The 21,562-nt window shown below is 41.7% G+C and overlaps 2 protein-coding genes and 1 pseudogene across 4 annotated transcripts in view; all 3 read right to left on the reverse strand.

Moving 5' to 3' along the window:
- FAM13A (family with sequence similarity 13 member A) overlaps window positions 1-21,562 on the reverse strand; it is a 276,291-nt gene that overhangs the window by 225,656 nt on the left and 29,073 nt on the right. For 2 of the 3 annotated variants that reach the window (XM_036339586.1, XM_036339576.1), the window contains exons 2-3: window positions 14,226-14,415; window positions 4,876-5,085 (exon numbers count right to left, since the gene is read on the reverse strand). In XM_036339586.1, the coding sequence (XP_036195479.1) occupies window positions 4,876-5,085; window positions 14,226-14,382 (367 nt within the window). In that variant the 5' untranslated portion in view covers window positions 14,383-14,415. Of the gene's footprint in view, window positions 1-4,875; window positions 5,086-14,225; window positions 14,416-20,825; window positions 20,937-21,562 lie in introns of those variants that run through there. The other variant, XM_036339596.1, reaches the window with a different exon arrangement.
- LOC118662154 lies at window positions 11,108-11,252 on the reverse strand (annotated as a pseudogene).
- LOC118671424 (F-box only protein 31-like) lies at window positions 17,134-19,425 on the reverse strand. The gene is given in 3 exon segments (XM_036339606.1): window positions 17,134-18,312; window positions 18,315-18,667; window positions 18,670-19,425. Coding segments are annotated over 3 exon segments (1,578 nt in total). The 5' UTR covers window positions 19,016-19,425; the 3' UTR covers window positions 17,134-17,433.

Below are 21,562 nucleotides of genomic sequence, written 5' to 3' on the forward strand. Positions count from 1 at the left end.
TGAGAGAGAGCCATTGATCAGCTGCCTCCTGCATGGCCCATATTGGGGATTGAGCTTGCAACCCGGAACTGACCGGGAACTGGGACCTGCTGGTTCATAGGTCGATACTCAACCACTGAGCCATGCCAGCCAGGTGTGTCATACGTTTTTAAAAGCCCTGTGTTATGCACTGAATTCTGTCTGTACAAAATTCACAGGTCAAAGCCCTACTTACCCCCAATGAGACTGTATTTGGAGATAGGGCCTATAAGAAGACAATTAAGGTTACCTGATGCCACAGAAGTAGTGCTCTAAGAAGGGAGAGACTTTAGGAGAACATGCACACATGTGTCCCTAACCCTGCATTGGTGAAGGTTAACTGTATTGTAGGAGTAGCTGTAATGGGTTTAGAAGCCACACATACATAAATCATCTAAGCGAAATCTTGGCACAGAATAGGCACTTAAAGCACGATGAAAGATATATAAAATTAGCTTACTGCCATCTCTTTACAGCTATAATATTCAAAATGCTAAGTATGAAGACTGTTGAGTTTATGTGGATGGCTACGAAATTCACATCTTCAGCCTTAATCCCCCATCTTCTAAGCACTGACATTCATTTTACTCATCATGGCCCCATAATAACTTTCCCTCTTCATTTCCATTATTTGTATTAACTGACCAATTGTCTAGATGGCACATCAGAATCTCTCTTTTTTCTTAAATAAAAACAGCTGGACCTAACCGGTTTGGCTCAGTGGATAGAGCGTCGGCCTGCAGACTCAAGGGTCCCAGGTTCGATTCCAGTCAAGGGCATGTACCTTGGTTGCGGGCACATCCCCAGTAGGGGCGTGCAGAAGACAACTGATCGATGTTTCTCTCTCATTGATGTTTCTAACTCTCTCTCTCTTTCCCTTCCTCTCTAAAAAATCAATAAAAAAAACAACACACAAAAACATCTGGGTCGCCGAGATAAACATTTATACTTAAAATTGTTTTTCTTGAAATAAAAAAATAAAAGAAAAATTAGATTACAAAAAAAAAAAAAAAAAGACCCCACAAAGAGCATACATCTGATCCTACCAAGCTAATAGCATGAGTCTTTGGGCTGAGTCCCAAATTCACCTGAAGGGAGAGAGGACGCATTAGTCAGCCACTGAAGGTTCCTAGAAAGCGGAAGACTGCTTCTTCCTTTCAGGACAAAAGATCAGGTCTGACAGGCTGACGAATTTTATAAGTAAAGGCCCCACCCTAGGTACAGATAGAAAAGATTTGAATTCCTAAAGAATAATAGCTGCTTTGGGGCTTGGCAAAGCATAGTCTGCATCAGCTCTCCTTGGTGCTAATTCAACCTTGTCTCAGAACTTCCTAATTTATTAATTTCCACTCATGACAGTTTGACAAACCCCCTTTGCCAGGGTGGCCTTTCCATATCCAATTATGGGATAGAAATATTTGCACTTATATTACAGATTTTTCAGTAGGGAACATTCACACAAAGGGATTTCTAGTTAATCCTAAATTAAGTTAATCCTATCCTAAAGTCTTTTTATTGTTTGCAACTCATATCTATTCCCCAAGCACACCTGAGGCTATAAAAAGAGAAAACATATATTACTGGCCCACCAAGATAAGAATAAAGGACCCAAGGCATGGAATATGGCCAAACTGAGATAATTACTTTAAAAACCTCAATCAAGGAAGGCAAGACCTTGCAATCAGAGATAACCTTCACATGAAAACAGAAAAAGATGATCTCTTAACTAGATCATCCACACCAGGACTGTGACAGGAGCAAAACGTTTTAACAGAAATCAACTTTTAGATAGCTTTCGATAAATACCTGGTGTGCAGATATTCTAAAAACATAATAATCATCTCATCTTCAGAAACCACACAGCTCCTGTTAGAAAGTGACAATGTAAATGTGCTCTTCCACAGAAGGCCCGTTGTCTACAAAACCAAAGGCTGCCCCCCACAGCAGGGATGCTCGGGCAGCGTCCAGATTCGCGTCAGCTCAAAGGTCTGAAAAATACTTTGTGGAGGCTCCAGAATTCTATCCTCCTTAGCATGGAAAATAGGATCTTGATCTAAGAATTTTAAGCTATTTAATTTGGAGATAGCTTGCTCTTTTACAGGATATAATCTGAAGGACCATACATTAAAAAAAAAAAAAAAATCTGGCATTGCGTTGTGACAGAGTATCTGGAAAACTAACCTGTTATTATGAGGACAAATATGAAAGCAGGGTAGTCTTTATTAAGGAAATTAGAGCAAAAATATTTCATTAGATATCAATGTGTAGTAGAAGAGGGGAGATGAGAATACTATAACTTCTTTCAGTGAGTCTGTAACGAGCGTTGACATCTCTAGCTTTAGAGCGACCAGATGCGCCCTCAGTAAGAGTAAGTCTTTATTTTCTACCTGACATATTAAAGAGAGAAGTTTATTTTTACAGAGGTTACACAATCTGATACCTTATTCCCTCTACTTAGCAGTTTACACAACTAGCAGGTACTCCATTAATACTTTATGAAACATCTCAAATCTAGCCCCAGAGGTTTTCAAGGAATGAGAGAATACTAGTAAAATAAAAAATTATGCCCTGGCCAGTGTGGCTCAGGTGGCTGGGCGTGATTCGTGCACTAAACCGTTGCCAGTTCAATTCCCGGTCAGGGCACGTGCCTGGTTGTGGTTGAATCCTTGTTAGGGGTGAGTATGGGAGGTAGACAATCGATCTTTTTCTCTCTCTCTCTCTCTCTCTCTCATATCCTTTCTCTCTCAAAATCACTAAAATCGTCTCATAGCCAGTTAGCCTGGAGGTCAAATCACCCCCACTATTACCGGCAACAATCAAGGCTTAACTACAACAAGACTGCGCACAAAGACCACTAGGGGGTGCACCAAAAAAGCATAAAAAATGCGGAGACAAAGAAACAGGACAAAACTGTCAATGGAGGGTATTGAGTTCAGAACCACACTTTTAAGGTCTCTTAAGAACTGTCTAGAAGCCGCCGATAAATGTAGTGAGATCCTCAAGAAATCTAATGAGACCCTCGATGTTATGATAAAGAACCAACTAGAAATTAAGCATACACAGACTGAAATAACGAATACTATACAGACTCCCAACAGCAGACCAGAGGAGCGCAAGAATCAAGGCAAAATTTGAAATGCGAAGAAGCAAAAAACACCCAACCAGAAAAGCAAAATGAAAAAAGAATCCGAAAATACGAAGATAGTGTAAGGAGCCTCTGGGACAGCTTCAAGCGTACCAACATCAGAATTATAGGGGTGCCAGAAGATGAGAGAGAGCAAGATATTGAAAACCTATTTGAAGAAATAATGACAGAAAACTTCCCCCACCTGGTGAAAGAAATAGACTTACAGGTCCAGGAAGCGCAGAGAACCCCAAACAAAAGGAATCCAAAGAGGACCACACCAAGACACATCATAATTAAAATGCCAAGAGCAAAAGACAAAGAGAGAATCTTAAAAGCAGCAAGAGAAAGAAACTCAGTTACCTACAAGGGAATACCCATATGACTGTCAGCTGATTTCTCAACAGAAACTTTGCAGGCCAGAAGGGAGTGGCAAGAAATATTCAAAGTGATGAATACCAAGAACCTACAACCAAGATTACTTTATCCAGCAAAGCTATCATTCAGAACTGAAGGTCAGATAAAGAGCTTCACAGATAAGGAAAAGCTAAAGGAGTTCATCACCACCAAACCAGGATTATATGAAATGCTGAAAGGTATCCTTTAAGAAGAGGAAGAGGAAGAAAAAGGTAAAGATACAAATTATGAACAACAAACATGCATCTATCAACAAGTGAATCTAAGAATCAAGTGAATAAATAATCTGGTGATCATAATAGAATCAGGGACATAGAAAGGGAATGGACTGACTATTCTTGGGGGGGGGGGGAAGGGGTGTGGGAGATGCGGGAAGAGACTGGACAAAAATCGTGCACCTATGGATGAGGACAGTGGGTGGGGAGTGAGGGCGGAGGGTGGGGCGGGAACTGGGAGGAGGGGAGTTATGGGGGGAAAAAAGAGGAACAAATGTAATAATCTGAACAATAAAGATTTAATTTAAAAAAAATCACTAAAATCATCCATGGGTGAGAATAAAAATAAGTTTCTTCATTTAAAATTACTTAATACTACAATCATAAATCAATTTTGCCTCACAGAATTAATACAATTATCTTAGGATTCAATTTTATTTATAAGAAAAAGAAGTAACTTGTCAGTTTCAAAGGTCACTAACCAAATACAGTTCACTTATTATTTCCTACACAGATTTAATGTCGTATTCTCACTCTTATGGCAATCATTAGTCAGAAAAGAATTCTTTGGCCCCAAAGCATTCTTAGTATTATGTTACTGAAGTATTCCTATACCAACAGTCTTAGGAATTCCACTTAGTAATGGTATTCATAATCAGTTTAGTATTATTTTAGGGTAGAAGATGGGGGCCTAGAGTAAAATAGCAAGATGGTGATTATAGAGAGATGACAAATATGTAAAAGCTCATTTTAATATTTCCAGTTTAAATATTTAAAATTAAAATGGTTAATATTTAAAAGTTTCATTTTTTTAAAAAATATATTTTTATTGATTTCAGAGAGGAAGGGAGAAGGAGAGAGAGAGATAGAAATATCAATGATGAGAGTGAAGCATTGATTGGCTGCCTCCTACATGCACCCCCCACATTGGGGAATTGAGCCAATACCCCAAGCATGTGCCTTGGACCAGAATTGAATCCGGGACCCTTCAGTCTGCAGGCCAAAGATCTTATCCACTGAGCCCAACCAGCGAGTGCTAAAAGTTTAGTTTTAACTGGAAGATGAAATTTTTTAATTGATGAAAGGATTTACTGCACTAACCCTGAAAGAGCTGAAGGAACCGAGGACGCAAGGCCGCGGGGATCACACTCTCGGGCAGCTCCCTCAGGAAGAGCTTTAACAGACTGGCCGCTGCACACACGTCGCCGTCCTCCCGGAGCTCCACGGGCACGCCGCTCTCGAACTTCAGGCGCAGTTGCTCCACCACCTTCATGTTGCCATTCACCCTAAAAAGGCCTTCCTGGGTGAGTCCTGGAACAGTGAGGAAACAGACAGAGGTCTCTTACAGATACAAGTTCAAAAGGACAACAACAAAAATAAATAACTCTCAGGACAGGATTCTTTGAATACTATATAATAACCAAGTTTCATATTTTGCAAAAATGTTTTCCTAAAATACATCTTATGTCTACAACATACCAACAAAAGAGCATATGTAACTGTTATAAAAGCTGACCTCTAAAAATGATGTTAGAACATATATAACCACAAAACAAACAGTTCTACAAAGAAATTTCATTCATATAATCTTAGCTAGTACATAACAGAAACTTACCTTGGGCCCCAATAACAGCTTAGCATTTTGAGAACAACTATTTAAAAAAAAAAAATAACATGTATGTAAGAAACTTCTCAACTCTATGTGATTATTTTTGTAACAATTTAATTAAGAAGTAGTATTTTTTTAATAATCACTAAATTTAAGGTATAAGACTCTATGAGACTATAAAGTAGTATAAGACAAGATCCTTGCCTTCAACTAACAGGTGATATTAGTCTTGGCGGGGGTCAACCGAAAGCTTCATGGAGGAAACCTTTGGCTCCTTTGCACAATTTTTGGCTAAAATATACGCAAGATAGAAGGGTTGGGGCTGACATATGTGAAACTACTGTAGTTTAAGTTTCAGGGTCCCTCATTTGTTTGGGTCCTTTCCAGTGCTCTGTCCCTAATTTAGAATTTTTAATTTTGTATTCTTTTTCTTAAGGGGGCCCCAAAAGGATTAAGCAACAGAACACACAAAACTTTGATTTATCCCTGACAAAAAGAACAAATATATGAATTAAGCAGAGACAGGACAGAATAAAGAAAGATAGGCAGATAAAAATGTGGAATGTTTAGGTCAAACAGGGATGGGGTAATAAATGGAAGAAATGGAATAGGGCCATGAATGCCAAGTTAAAGACTTCAGGCTTTATCACTGGAGCACATTTTCAAGTGGGGAGTGGGGGAGCACAGGAGGGGAACACGATGTAATCAAGGTTTCAGAAAGACCTCCTAGAGAACAAGTAGGGAATGCAGAGGGCAGAGAACTTGCCTTCTGGAAACCATATTCAACGGTGAGGCAATCAGACAGAACGTACGGTGGGAAGAAAGTGAAAAGGGGAATATAAACGTGATTTGGTAACTTAGCACAAAAGGGAAGTAAGGAAGAATAGGAGTTGAAAGGTAAGGTGTGAAAACAAGAAATCCAGAAAGAGAAGCACTGTCAAGAACAAGGCGAAGTGGGGTAAGGGACAATGGCTAGTTTAGGCAGAAGATAATGACTTTCAGCTCAGTGTGCTGCGTCTGAGGAGATGACACACCACTTAAACAAGTGAGTCAGACCATGAAGGAATGTGAGAAGTGTCAGAAGCAATCATTCTGAGAAAGAGTAACCCAAGGACTCAACTTGCCACTCTTCTTTGAGAACCCAGTTGTGAACTTGAGCAATGACATAGCATTAACTCCTATATTCATTATTTAGATGGAAGGGTTTGTTTATATCAGCCCTGACTTCTTTCTCTTACCTGCTAAACTGTCTTGCTCTTTTTTTTGTTTTTGTTTTTATTAAAATATATTTTATTGATTTCAGAGAGGGAGAGATAGAAACATGAGTGATGAGAGAGAATCATCCACCAGCAGCGTCCCGCATGTCCCCACACTAGGGGTCGAGTCTGCAACTTTGAATGATAGCCTTTCAGGATAGAGTATTTTTGGAGTCAGTCCTTTGCTTTGCATCACTTTGTATACTTCATTCCATTCCCTTCTGGCCTGATGTGTTTCTGTTGAGAAATCATTTGATAATCTAATGGGAGATCCTTTGTAGGTAACTCTCTGTTTCTCTCTTGCAGACTTTAAGATTCTCTGTCGTTAATATTTGCCATTGTAATTAAGAAGTGTCTTGGTGTGTGTCTTTTTGGGTTCATCTTGTTTGGGACTATCTGTTCTTGTGTGACTTTTTTCTTCCCCAAATCAGGGAAGTATTCTGTCATTATTTCTTCAAATAGGCTTTCTAATCCTTGCTCCTCTTCTTGTCATTCTGGCACCCTTCTTATCCGTATGTTACTTTGTTTCATGTTGTTCCAAAGCTCCCTTAGGCTCTCCTCCTGCTTTCTAATTTTTTTCTCCAATTGCTGCTCGGATTGGGTGTGTTTTTCTGCCCTATCTTCTAATTCACTAATTCGGTACTCTGCTTCTTATAGTCTACTTCTTATAGTTGAAACCTTCCATCATGGTTTTATTGTAGCTGTATTGCTTTTTATTTCCTCTTAATTCTTACATAAGTTGTTGGTTTTCTCATCCAGCTGGTGTAGGAATTGTATGACCCTTAGTCTGAATTCTTTTTCTGACATATAGCACGCCTCTGTTTCATTTAGTTCCCTTTCTCACGCGTCCTCTTTTTCTTTCATTTGGAGGATGTTTCTCTATCTCCCCATTTTTGCTCTCACGAAGGGTCCAGGCACCAAGACGTGCAGTGCCTGGGGCTGATGCTGCAGGCTTGGCAGGCAGTGAGCACAGTCTGAGGCTGGCCAGTGGGACACCGGTGCCCAGGAACTACGCAGTGGTCTGGTGGGTGGGGACATACTCTGGGACCCACAGGAGCCCATGTCCAGGGATGCTGCAGTCCTGGTGTCAGTGGGTCTGCAGCTGAGGTAGCAGGTCTTTGGTCAGAGTGCCTGTAGGGTTCAGGGTGGTGTCTGAGGCCAGTCTGGGTGGTGGGGAGGCTGGACCTCTTCAAGATGGTGTGGTTTCTGTCAGAGCTGGCCCCTCAGGGAGTGATTTCAGCTGTAGCAGGGGCTCTCCATCTAGGAGAGCCAAGTCCACCAGCCCCCGAAAGTCCTGAAGGATCTAACTATCCCTAACACTCACACACACACACACACCACATGTCCACACACTCCCCTTTCGCTCCCTCAACCACTCATACTCACTTCCTCACTGCCATCCTGCCAGCCGCCATATTCCCTGCCTCTGGTATTTTTTTCTGTCTTGTTCTTTCTAAAGAAAAAGGATCTTTAGAGCCCGCCCCCTGTGTTAAAGGGGCATTTTCCAAGTAGGTTTGTTTTGTATCTCTTATTGGATCCCTGTGTGACAAACAGATGGGAGTTTTCATTTTAAGGTCTTTCCACTTAGTTTTCCTGAAACAGACCTGAAATTGTCTTTTCAAAACAATTCCACATGAACCTCAGAAGCTGTTGTGGGATGTAGTTGGATCCTTTTCCTTTGCCTTTCTCCCTTCGTGTTACAAAAATAAAAAACAAAACATAACTGAGGGGAAAGGAGGGGAGTGGAGTGGAGGGGAGAAAAAGGATGCTAATTTCTTTGTAATTTCGTACACATTTTCTGAACCCTTTATGTATTAATGAGTACTTTGCACTAGGTTAGGTACTAAAGAAATCAACTCTTAGAAAGAAAAAACACTGCCATTACCTTTATGGAATTTGAAGTCTAGTGAGATGTTTATATTTTTGTATTAACATACAGATTATTTTGCTCTGAAGAACGTAAATCTCAAAAGATGATATGAATTTTAGCTCCAAGTTTTACAAAAATTTGTGAAACCAGAGATGATTTTAAAAATATTTAACAACCAGTATGGCCAAGGCATAATCAGAGGAGATACCGGTCACTCTGTGTGGTATGCAGCTTCTCAAATGACTCCAATGATCCCCACCACTTGGTATCCACATCCATGTGAAAGCTCCACCCCTTGAGTGTGGGCTGGACCTAGTAATTTGCTTTTAACCAACACAATGTAGCAAAGCAATGTGATTAGGTTCTAATCTTATTTCTGAATTTAGGTTATAAAGACTTACGGTGTCCATCTTGCTTGCTTGTGTTTTCTCTCTCTCTCTCTCCCTCTCTCTCTCTCTCTCTCTCTCTCTCTCTGGCTCTTCTTACTTGCTCACTCTGATGAATTGCTGCTATTTATTTTGTTAGCTGCCTTAAGGAGAGGTCCACGTGGCAAGGAACTGAGGGCAGTTTCTGGACAATAGCCAGCGAGGAGGACCTGAAAACCTCAAGTCTACAGCCCACAAGGAACTGAATCCTGCCAACAGCCATGTAAATGAGCTTGGAAGTGAACATTTCCCCAGTCAAGTCCTGATAAGCCTGTAGCTTCAGCCAACACCACAACTTCAGCCTTAGAAGAGACCCTATGATAGAAGAAACAGCTGTGCTGGAATTCATGACCAATGTTTATTCCCGTGAGGCAATAAACATTGTTGTTTTACTCTGCTATGTTTGAGGATAATCTATTATTCAGTATCAGACAAAAGGAATGGTACATCATATTAGTTAGTGCTGCAGAATATCAGTTACTATTGGAAGACTTTAGCATGTCATTTTTAAAGCTTTCCAGGTCTGTTTCCTATACTCCACAAAGCTTCATCTGTAACACAGAAATGTATACTGGCACCAAGCAGAGCACTCAATAAAGGAGAACCCAATTCCTGGTCAAGGCCCAAGTCTTGAAAATTTATAATTCTGCATCATAGTCCTGTATCTACCCAGCACCTAAGCTTATTTTTGGCCTAGCAAATGCCCCTTTGGTCAGATTTCACAGACCTTAGGTTTTCTCTTCCAACAAGGTTTTGTGACCCTTCCCTCAGATAAATATACTTCCAGTTACTCCAAAATAACCACCCACTTCCATGAACTGGCTTTGGTTTACAAGGTTCCTGGTCCCACTAGACCTTACTAGTGGAGATAAATTATAAATGGAAGGAATCTAAGTTAAAATGCTTCTCAACCATTCCTTTCTGTCTCTATTCTATTTATTTGCACAACTCTTCCCTCAGGAACATCTCTCACCCAAAGAACTCTTAGAATATTTAGTAATTTTCAAGCAGGAGAAGTTTATCCCTGGGTCATGGCTATATTCACTCTGGAGGGGGGGTGGGGACAAGACAAAACAGTTTTTTAAAACCCCTTTTGAATTTATATCTAATGCCTATATAAGGCTTACCAGACTAAATAATCTCTAAATTTCCCTACTCTAAATTTTTAGGAAATGACAATTACAACTGAAATGTTCAGAAGGATGAGGTATCTAAAAGGCTTAGTGGCATTATTCTCATACATTTCTGAAATTTTGTTAGATTTGATTTTAGGAGATATGGATTAAGCATCATGGAACATCAATTTAATAATGATCATACAACCTAATTAACATCTACACCACTGACAACTACTTTTTTGTATTGAAATATTTATTACAAAAGAGTGTGACTATATCATCATTAGAAACTAAACATGCCAGGAGTCAGAATTTGCCTAATTGGAACACTTTGGCCCAGAAAACAGTATAACAATATATAAACATATCCTGACATCTGGTGGTGAGTGCAGAATCCTGCACTACTTAAAATGTCATACAGTGTCTTTATGCTAAAGAGAAGGCATCTAGTAACACTGTCAGCAAGACTAGTTATTTTAAAATAAGTCTAAAGATGATATACCTCATAAGATTTTCCTTTGAATCTAAAAAAAAAGAAAAATGTATTTTCTAAGGAAAAAAGTTTGTTTGATATAGGCCTTAATAAACCTCTTCTGTCCCAAATTCCTTTATAGTAAGAGTTCCCCTTGGGTCAAGTTGTTAAATGTCTGTATTTAATTAAAGAACGTACTATGACCACAGTATCTACCATTGGTTAAATTACCATGACTAATCTCCCTATATCCCATACCTGATAGAGTGCCTACTCACCAATGTATAATGAATACTTGCTGACTTGAAAAAGGCTACAAAATAATTAATAAAGCCAATAGAAGTATCTTGCCCTCAAACGTATACCACCCTTCGAACTTACATAGGCTCTTTGGTTTACTAACATGATAATTTCAAATGCAATAAGGGGTTCCTGGTTGCCTAAGTATTAATGAACTATACAACCTTTTGAAATGATGGGTAGATAACCTCCCCTAGCTTGCCAGTCAAGATTCTGATTCAGTAGACCAGAGGTACCGCCCATGCAAAAGATTCCACTAGTGATTCTATTTCTTTTTTTTTTTTTATGTGCCTCAGGCATGAAACAGCTCTCGCCATTGACACAGGCATCAAGCTAGGATGAACTAAGGACTGTACAACTGCTTTGCCCCTGACTGATATAAGAGCAACATCACCAATCAGGTGTCTCCTTGCCCATTGCCAGGGGGTTAGTGATTCTATTTCACATCCCTACTTAAGAATGACTGATTTTGCCCACTAAAACATTTAGTGTGAATTATCTGAATATACCCTATTAGAGAGTAACTAAGAACATGCTAAGGGGAAGAAGAAAACCAATCTCTAATTCAAATTTTACCCAAATTTTCTTATTTTGATGATGTGAATATAAACTGGTTCAACTCTTCTAGAGTCAGATATAAATGCACATATCCTTTGACTCAGAAGTCCACTTCTAGAAAGTTAGTCTATGACCATGGTCGGCAAACTGTGGCTCGCAAGCCACACGCGGCTCTTTGGCCTTTTGAGTGTGGCTCTTCCTAAGCCTTAGGAGTACCCTAATTAAGTTAATAACAATGTACCTACCTATATAGTTTAAGTTTAAAAAATTTGGCTCTCAAAAGAAATTTCAATCGTTGTACTATTGATATTTGGCTCTGTTGACTAATGAGTTTGCCGACAACTGGTCTATGAGAATACTCATAGTGCTCGAAATGGCACACTAAAAAAGAATAAACCACATTGCTAAAGAAAATAATAAAATGTAAGTGTAAAGAAATTTCCATATATGCCAAAAAATGTTTTTAAGTCACTGAATCTTTGTAGACAGCAAAAGATGGGCAAGAATCAGAGCCCAAACATGGTGGCCCACAGGACTGCAGGGAGGAAGAGAGTGTGACACAGTAAAGAGTGAGGGAGGTGTCTGTGGATGTATGTGGTGTGTGTGTGGGTGAGTGAGGGACAGAGAGATATCTCAGGAGTCCCAGGGACTGGCAGATAGAGCTCTTCTAAAAGGGAAATCCCAGCTGCCGCCGTGGGCACCCCCAGGGAGGCTTGACTTTGACAGAGAACCCACACCATCTTGAAGAGGGGAGCAACGGAGGCCAGGAGTGCTGCAACACCAACATCCAGACCAACCTCGGACAGCACCCCTGAACCTGTGCAAGGAGCTGCTTGCCAGCCATAGTCGCGTGGAATCACCACAGTGAGCATCGCAGTACCATGACGTGGGTCCTAGATGTCTGCAGTGAGAGCGCACCAGAGAGACCGCTGAGCTGTGCCTCCTAGCCAGAGCCCAGACCCAGTGTTCCAGGATCCTGTGCTTCAGGTCCCCATGCTGTGAGTGCAAGCCACGGGTACCCCATTCCCCACTCCATGACTGAGCCCAATACAGAACTGCAGCCGGGTGCATGTTACACCCCTGACCAGACAGAGCCCTTGCCCAGCGAGCACCCTGCCCCCGGCACAGACAGAGCGTGCTCCACCACCAGCACAGACAGACCTTTTGGCTGGTACGCACCCCGCACCCCACACAGACAGAGCCGCAGCCCAGTGTGTGCTACGCCCCAGCCCAGACAAAACCTTTGGTCTGTGTGTGCTCTGCACCCAGCACAGACAGAGCTGTCACCTGGCGCACACCCTACCCCCAGCCCGGGTCAGAGCTGCTGGTGTGACCTGGTGTGCTCAGCCAGAGGTCACAGGACCACACTGCCAAGTGCACTGCCAGAGGGACCTAGGGTACCATCCAGCCTTAGCAGCTGGGTCTGCACAGCAAAATGCATGCCAGAGGCTTCACAGTCGTACGCCAGAGGAACTGTGTATCTGCCCTCGCCAACCCTGAGAAGCGGATAAATGAGGGACCAGAACCATGTGAGAAGGGTGTACAATTCAGAGCTGAGGCAATAAAGGTGTGAAACTCAAGGCAAGACCCAGCCCCTGGGGCTAGCAAGTCCAGGACCATTGGACTGCTAGGGGCTTCAAACCCTCAGATCCCAAGCAGGGAGTCCAGGGCCAGAAAGAGACAGTAAAAATGGGGAGACAAAGAAACAATGCCCAAAGGAAATAAAAGGAGACGACACTTTTTAAAAAGAAACTAAATGAAATTTAAGAATGCAATATGTCAGAAAAAGAATTCAAAATAAGGGCCATACAATTCATAAAGCAGATGGATGAGAAAATCAACAACTTATGTGAGAATAAAGAGGAAATAAAAAGCAATACAGCTACAATTAAAAAACAAAATGGAAGATTTCTATGGTACACTGGAAGAAGTGGCCCCACCCCATAACAAAGAAACAGAATTTCTGGAGGATGAGGCTCAGAAATCAGGATTTTAAAAAGATTCCCAGGTGATTCTAATGTGCAGCCAAGGTTGAGGACCACTGTTATAGAGGAACAAATGCAAGGTGCTTCTCAAGCATTTGCAATGAAGGATTCTTCTTTGTAGGGGGAGTGGCCTTGTAATCATGGGAAGATATGGGGGCTGAAGCAAACTGCAAGAGTTCAGAATTTCTTTGAACTTTCAAGTTAACTTTTAAAACTCCTCCAAAATTTTACACTCTATTCTGTAATTAGTCTTGTTTTAGTACAGAAAGGCTTTTTCAGTATAGAAAATGATGAATATTCCAAGTTCTCCCTTGGAATATTTCCCTCCCAAATCTTTTAGAGTGTATTGATATTTATTATATAGTTGGCTATTCTCTTATCATACTGCTGTAGCTTGAAAGCATGTAGGGAACATGAAATAATTTTTTCAAATTATCCAGGTTTTAAATAAAATTATAACCATAAGGCAAAATAGCTCTCAAAAATGAAGAGATATAATTTATCTTTTTATCATGCAATGTACTATGTTACTCTTCAATGGTTTTACATGCTTAATTTTATCACTTCAAAAGTAACACCCCAGAGTAGGCTACACATACTACTTTTGTAGGAAGGCAATCAAGGTATCCAATGAATTCATGATTGACCTCAGCTGACAGAAACCAAGAGTTCTCTCTTCCTTTAAAATGTATTGACTATCAGTTGAACTATTAGTATCAGAACAGTGTATTTCAGCACTTAAAACTAGAAATCATTCCAAACTAGAAACCTCAATAATTAAAGTGACTGTTCATAGTAACTACTTAATGTTTTATGTGAGAACTGTGGAAACCATAGTTAAAACAAGACTTGACTTACCATTCTTCGTCAAGTACTCCACTATATTCCCCACTATAGCTGGAATGCCATTCACAGTGAGTCCCTGCTGTTGAAGGTCTTGGAGGCTGACGCCAAATAACTTCTTATAGGTAGAATTCTTCTGCTCACTTAGTGGCACTGCCACTATCTTTTTCATGTCTTCTTTCAGCCGAACTGTAGCTTTACTTTGCTTAAAAGAGCGTAAGAAAAAAGAGCAGTCAGTCATTTTTACCACAGGAGGTTGCATGGTTACAACACAAACACCTGAATTAAAATGTAAGTGTTTGAAAACATATAGCAATAGTCTTCACTTATTTTTACTCCCACTCAAAATCTCTAACATCTCTCATGTGCTGCTCAGTGTTACAAATGGCTCAGTGTTACCACTGACATCACGGTTAAAAGGAGTGAAAAATAATGAGAAACCTAAAGCCATAACATAACTGTAGCTAAGGGAGGGAGCAATACAGTGCAGTATCTAAGATACATATATTACTACAGTAACACAGGGTTGTGACTGGTTAAAAGGTAAATAAAACATTTATACGAACATTGGAACTTCATGCAGATCCTGAAATAATAGAAGTTTTTTTTTTTTTTTTCCTGACTAGGTTATATAGTTTATTCTAAATGTAATATTAATCAGCATAATTTCCATAGTTCAAGTCCTTTAAACATGAGTTTGAAAGTCTGAAGCAAGACAAGCACATATCACTACTATTACTTAACTTTGTTCTGAATATTCCAACCAACACTTTTAGAAAGAGAAAGGATTAGAGGTATAAAACATGTCAATGCTGCCTTTACTTTGTAAAAGAAACTTTATCTAGAAAAAGACTTAATAATTCACTAAGATATCTAGTTATCTAAATGCTGAAAGTTTAATGGTTTTCATATAAAAATGACACAATTATTTTATTTTGCTTACATTCATGAGAACACAATATGGAAATAGCCAGGAATATACAGGGGAGAAGGATTTAATTTAATTTCACCTTAGATAGATTTTCAAATACATATGCAAACCAAATAATCAAAGCAATGTGGTACTGCCACAGTAATTCACAGGCAGACTAGTAAATATAGTGTATATTTACACGTCTATATCTTTCTATGTATCTATATATGTATCTATCCACATACCTTATTTTTTTTGTTAATCCTCACCTGAGGATATTTTTTCCATTGCTTTTAAGAGAGAGAGAAACCTATGTGAGAGACAAATTAGTTGGTTGCCTCCCAAACACACCCCAACTGGGGGCAGGAATCAAACCTGCTACCCAGGTAAGTTCTCGTGATCAGGAATTGAACTCAAGGCCTTTTGGAATATAGTCCAATGCTCTAAACACTGAGGACAGCAGCCAGGGCTATCCAGGTATCTTTATATGTCTATCTATCTATCTATCTATCTATCTATCTATCTATCTATCTATCTCTTCATTCATACATCCACTCATACATCCATCAACCCTGAAAGCTAAATAGGAGATTCACTTGAACCTGGAGCAAAAGGAAGGAATTTAGGTTTTTCCAAGGACAAATGCAGACACTACTTGGAGAAGCAGTGCTCCAAATTATAAAACATTTATTCCATGGAGGCCCTCATTCAAATGAAACAGCTAAACTTAGAAAATATAATTTTATTTGAAGTTAGTAAGAAAGTCTCATAGAGATGTCAGAGTTAAATATACATGTATAAATATTGCCTGCTACATGATGCTGCCCACTCTCACATAAAGAATGGCAACTCCTTTCTCACACCAGATGTAGTGTAAGAGTCCAGAGGTAGAATTCTTACAGAGAATGTAGGAGTCACAGGCTCACGGTGGCCCCCGACCACCTCTGGTAGACAGAAAATGAGGAAAGCAAAACTTATTTCTTCACAAATATGCAGTCCAGTGCAGTGTGCTCCTCACAGCTGCCCAATCATCTCTTTTTGTTTCAAGATCCTTCATTGCTTGGGGCTCCTAGAGGGAGTGGTACTGATGGTGTAGGGCAGTGATGGCGAACCTATGACACGCGTGTCAGAGGTGACACACGAACCCATTTTTTTGGTTGATTTTTCTTTGTTAAATGGCATTTAAATATACAAAATAAATATCAACAATATAAGTCTTTGTTTTACTATGGTTGCAAATATCAAAAAATTTCTATATGTGACACGGCACCAGAGTTAAGTTAGGGTTTTTTAAAATGCTGGCACGCTGAGCTCAAAAGGTTCGCCATCACTGGTGTAGGGGGACCCAGTAAAGGCTCAGATATATTTCTCCTCCCAGCAGGGACCTCTCTTCCCAGGTGTGTGGACCTGATACTGAGAGTTCTGTCCCAATTCCCCGCTTGCCAACCCGTCCTACTCTGTATTGAGGAGGAGGAGGGGAAAGGAAGGAAGAAGTAAAGCAATAAGCAGGGACAGGGAGAAGAGCCCTGCAGTGTACACAGATGCCAAAGACTTCTGTTGGGAAGTTCTCTGTCCCGCCACCTAGGAATGAACAAGGCTCAGTTGGAGTCTGAGTCAGAGGTGTCCCCCGGCCCCCTCCCCACCCCCGAGGAAGATGAGCTGGAGCTGCTGGCATCTTCACTGCTACTGCTGGAGTCTGAGGAGCTGCTTTCTGCCTTTCCCCCATGTTCCTTCTTTGCTTCAGGTCCCCGTGAGGAATGAGAAGAGTCCCCATTTGTCTCTGAAGACGCCATCCCAGGATCCTGTGGCCCTGCTGTTTAAAATAGCCCGCAGCCTTAGTGCCAAAGCACTAGCTATGCTTTATGGAGATAATGTATCTGTTAGATAAGCTTCCTTAAGGAATGAGCTCTATTGCTATTGGCCATGAGTTCAATGTTAATAAATAAACAATATATATTAACTAAAATGTCTTTATTTCTTTTGTGATTTATCACTATGCTTTAATTATGTTCAATTTGTAACAATGAAATTGGGGGTCACCACAACAGGAGGAACCGTATTAAAGGGTCACAGCATTAGGAAGGTTGAGACCACTGGTCTAAGGTTTATTTCTACCTCAATTGCTGGCCCCTACCCAGCCTGGCCCAGGTCCGGGCTTGGGCAGGAGACAATTGATGTGTTTCTCTCACATCGATTATTTCTGTCTTTCCCTCTCTCCCCCACTCTCTCTAAACATCAATGGGAAAATATCCCCGGGGGAGGATTAAAAAAACAAACAAAGGTGGGTAACCTGGTTAGAAGGTCCAATCTTCAGAGTGCATGCAAGCTCCTCCTACGGGGTCGGGACCCAATGTTCTTGAGCATCTTCAGGAAGGCCTGCGGGGATGGTGCCTCCACATTCTGGAAGGTGTTCTGGACTCTGCCGAACAGGGTGAAGTATTTCGTCTCCAGACAGATGAACCCCAAGTGGTTCTCATCGAACAGGATGAAGACTCCATGGAAGTGCATGGGGTGGCCTGAGCCACATGGGGTAGCAATTTTCACGCCATAGAAACACATCCTGCAGGTTCGGGGGTAGTTCTGGCGTCTTGAGCGCACGCGCGCAGGCAGAACAAACGGAACAGGCTGCTCCTCCGAAGCTGCAGCCCCGGACTCCCCGACGCTGGGCTGGGCAGGGCTCTGCCAGCCATTGCCCTGGCTTTCCTCAGTCCCGTCTTCTTGCTCCCGGATCACCTGATCCTCAATCTCCAGGACCACGCGGTAGAGTTTGTTGAAGTTGCGGAAGATCTTGCCATCTCCCAGCTGGATGCGGCGCATGAGGTGGATCTCTATCGTCTCGTTGTAGTTTCCCGTGATCTCGGTGACCCTGGCATACTCCCCATGGAAGCTGAGCATGGCAATCATTAGGCCGAAGCGATGGTATTTGCTTTGGAAGAGGCCTGGCCTGATGAGGTCGTCAGGGTGGTTCGGCGGGAGGTAGAGGCGGCGGTAGGTCAGGCAGTCATACCGCAGTCTGTCCTTCCGCACCAGCACCTGCCCCCATTCCTCCCTAAGCCGCGTTGGTGAATCCTTAAGGTGGTCTGTCTTGCTGCACTGGGTGCTGAACCTGTCCTTCCGAATCTGCATGTGGCGGCTGTGGGGCCTGCTGTGGCGGCCTTCCATGCACTCCACCGCGGCTGATTTCGTCTCCCCGTCAGGCGAATTCTGAACGAGGGCTTGAACTGCATTGGGCCATCCACATGGGAGTTAAGGCAAGGCCCGTACGTCCAACCAGTGATGCGTAAGCCGTCCACCACGACATGCAGCAGTGTCTTATAGCCCTCAGTATCTCGCTGCCACAATCCCAAAATGTGTCTGTATGGGTGGAACAGCTTCGCATAGACTTCTCGATAAGACGGACCTATCGTCTCCAGGTTCTGCAAGTTTTCACGAAGGCCAAACTCCTCGCGGCAGCGCCGTCTCCAGATGCTGTCGGTGTGCAGGATGTGGCGGAATTTGGTGCAGACCAGGGCCAGGCTGGGCAGATCGGTGCCGGGGAGCGAGCGAAGATCTCCACCAGCATCTCCACAGGCAGGTCCTGCAGCGAGCAGTGCGGGGGCGGCCGGGGGCTCGGGATTCCTCCATTCCCCGCACAGCACCGCGCTGCCGCGTCCGCCTCGAGGTGCTTCTCTGCCGGGGCCGGCTCGCCCTGGGCCGCTGCCGACTCAGCTGGGCCCTGGCGCTCCTGACGACACCGCTTGCCTTCTGCCTTAGCCGTCTCAGCTGGGCGCTGGCGCTTCTGAGGACACCGCTTGCCCTCGGCCTTTGCCGTCTCAGCTGGGCCCTGGCGCTCCTGACGACACCGACATCCCCGCGAAGAGCCCAAGCCGCAGAGGCTAGCGCACTCCTCCATGCTCCACGCGTAACAGCCACCACAGCCAACAGAAGTTTTTTAAAGACAAAAATTTATCTAGATGTCATTTTAAGGTAGCTTTAATTTGCAATGTTAGGATAGATATGTATATAAAATATAAAAATGTGGAGTAAACATTTATTTCTCTGACTTGATTATACCTGTGAAGAGCTCAGCAATATTTTAAGTTACATAAAATCAACTCAATTCTCTTTGAGGTTCAAAATGCCACATCTCTGAAACAGCATCATTTTAGGTAGTCACAATTTTAAAAATTCCAGCAAGACTGTTCATATTATAAATATAAAATGCAATTTACATTCAATTAATTCAAGTTACCAACACACACACAAATTCATACAAATGTATTTTTTCCTCTTAGTAGAAATTTGTCTCCCAAGGAACTGTCACAAGAGATAAATATTAACATGGTTTAATATAACTAAGTGATCTTTTAAAAGCATGTGCATCTATTAAGTCTACACACTGAGAAGAAAGATGGCAAAATGCAAACAATTTTATTTGGGGACAGATAGCAGATTGGAGGAAACTCACTTTTTAAGAATGAATGTAGCAACTAATGAAAGTATTATAAAGATTATGTAGCTGTGGCATTCTAAAAGTAGAAATATTACTTCCATTTTAGAGTTAAGGAAGCAAAGATCAGAGTGTTAAGTAATTTGGTAAAAGTCACAAAACTAGTAAGAGTTTCATCCTATTCTAAGTCCATGTTCCTCTCCCTAATTTAGATTTACATTAATGTTATAGGGCAGTTGGTGTATAATTATAGTAATAATAGAGGCCTGGTGCATGAAATCCGTGCATCGCGGGGGAGGGGTGAAGTTCCCCTCAGCCCAGCCTACACCCTCTCCAATCCAGGATCCCTCTCACAATCCAGGACCGTTGGCTCCTAACTGCTCACCTGCATGTCATTCTGGTCACCCCTAACTGCCTCTGCCTGCTGGCCTGATTGCCCCTAACTGCCCCCCGCCCCCCGCCGGCCTGGTCACCCCCAGCTGTCCCCCCCGTGCCGGCCTGGTCGCCCTCAACTGCCCCCTCTGCTGGCCTGGTTGCCCCACGCAGCCTGCTGTTCAGTTGTTTGGTTGTCCCTCACTAACCCCCCTGCCAGCTTGGTTGCCCCACGCAGCCTGCTGGTCGTTACTGTGACAGCATCCTGGACAATTTGCATATCCCTCTATTATTAGTATAGATAGTACGATAAATGCTATCTATGACCCAAGACCATTATACAAAATTAATTCTACAACCCTGATTTTGAGTTGGCTCCCTGTAATCTCAATTTGATTTTGAATCTTACACTCTGAAGGATCAGACCAACTTTCCTTGAAATATCTGCATCTTTTAAGAGGTCATATTTGAAAGCCAGATTTCCCTTGTGAAAACTAAACAAATATAAAGTTACAATATTCATTTAGTATATATTAATATTATAAATATGGGATAGTGTTAGCTACTATAGAGCAGTAGTAGAGTAAGAACTATTTTCTCCGTTATCAAGGAAATTGTACATTTATTAATCAAGCCAAATTTGTAACAGCTAACAATATTTTTTCTTGTGGTTTAAAAATACTTTAATCTCCTTCAACTGACCACATGGAAAATTTTAGTCAATCAGGTATATCTGGTGAGTAAGTAGACAAAAAGTAATCAGTATTAATGAAACTTTGAATATTAGTCTCAAATGTAGAATTAAAAACAGCTCACAGCCCTAGCTGGTATGGTTCAGTGGATAGAGTATGGGCCCAAGGACTGAAAGATCCTGGGTTTGATTCTAGTTAAGGGAATGCACCTCCAATGCAGGAATGATCCCGGGCCTGGTCGGGGAGTGCATGCAGAGGCAACCAATCGATGTCTCACATAAATGTGTGTCTCTCTGTGTCTCTCCTCTCCTTCCACTCGCTCTAAAAAGAAAGAGAATTACAGGTCAATATCCCTCATGAACATAGATGCCAAAATCCTCAGCAAAATTCTAGCAAATCGGATCCAGCATTATATCAGAAAGATTATACACCGTGACCAAGTAACATTTATCCTAGGGATGCAAGGATGGTACAATATCCGCAAATCAATAAACGTGATACACCACGTAAACAAATTGAGAGATAAAAATCACAGTCATATCAATTGACGCAGAAAAAGCATTTGACAAAATCCAACACCCTTTCTTGATAAAAACTCTCAGCAAGGTGGGAATAGAATGATCATACCTCAACGTAATAAAAGCCATATATGACAAACCCACAGCCAACATCATACTCAATGGGCAAAAACTTAAACCATTTTCCCTAAGAACAGGAACAAGACAGGGATGCCCACTCTCACCACTCCTGTTCGACACAGCAGTGGAAGTACTAGCCATAGCAGTTAGACAAGAAGGGGAAATAAAAGGTATTCACATTGGAAAAGATGTAAAACTGTCATTACCTGCAGATGACATGATACTGTACATAGAAAACCCTAAAGACTCCATCAAAAAATTATTAGACTTAATAAATGAATTCGGCAATGTAGCAGGATACAAAATTA

Source organism: Myotis myotis, unplaced genomic scaffold, assembly GCF_014108235.1.
Source record: "Myotis myotis isolate mMyoMyo1 unplaced genomic scaffold, mMyoMyo1.p scaffold_m19_p_1, whole genome shotgun sequence".
In the NCBI taxonomy this organism is placed as follows: Eukaryota; Metazoa; Chordata; class Mammalia; order Chiroptera; family Vespertilionidae; genus Myotis; species Myotis myotis.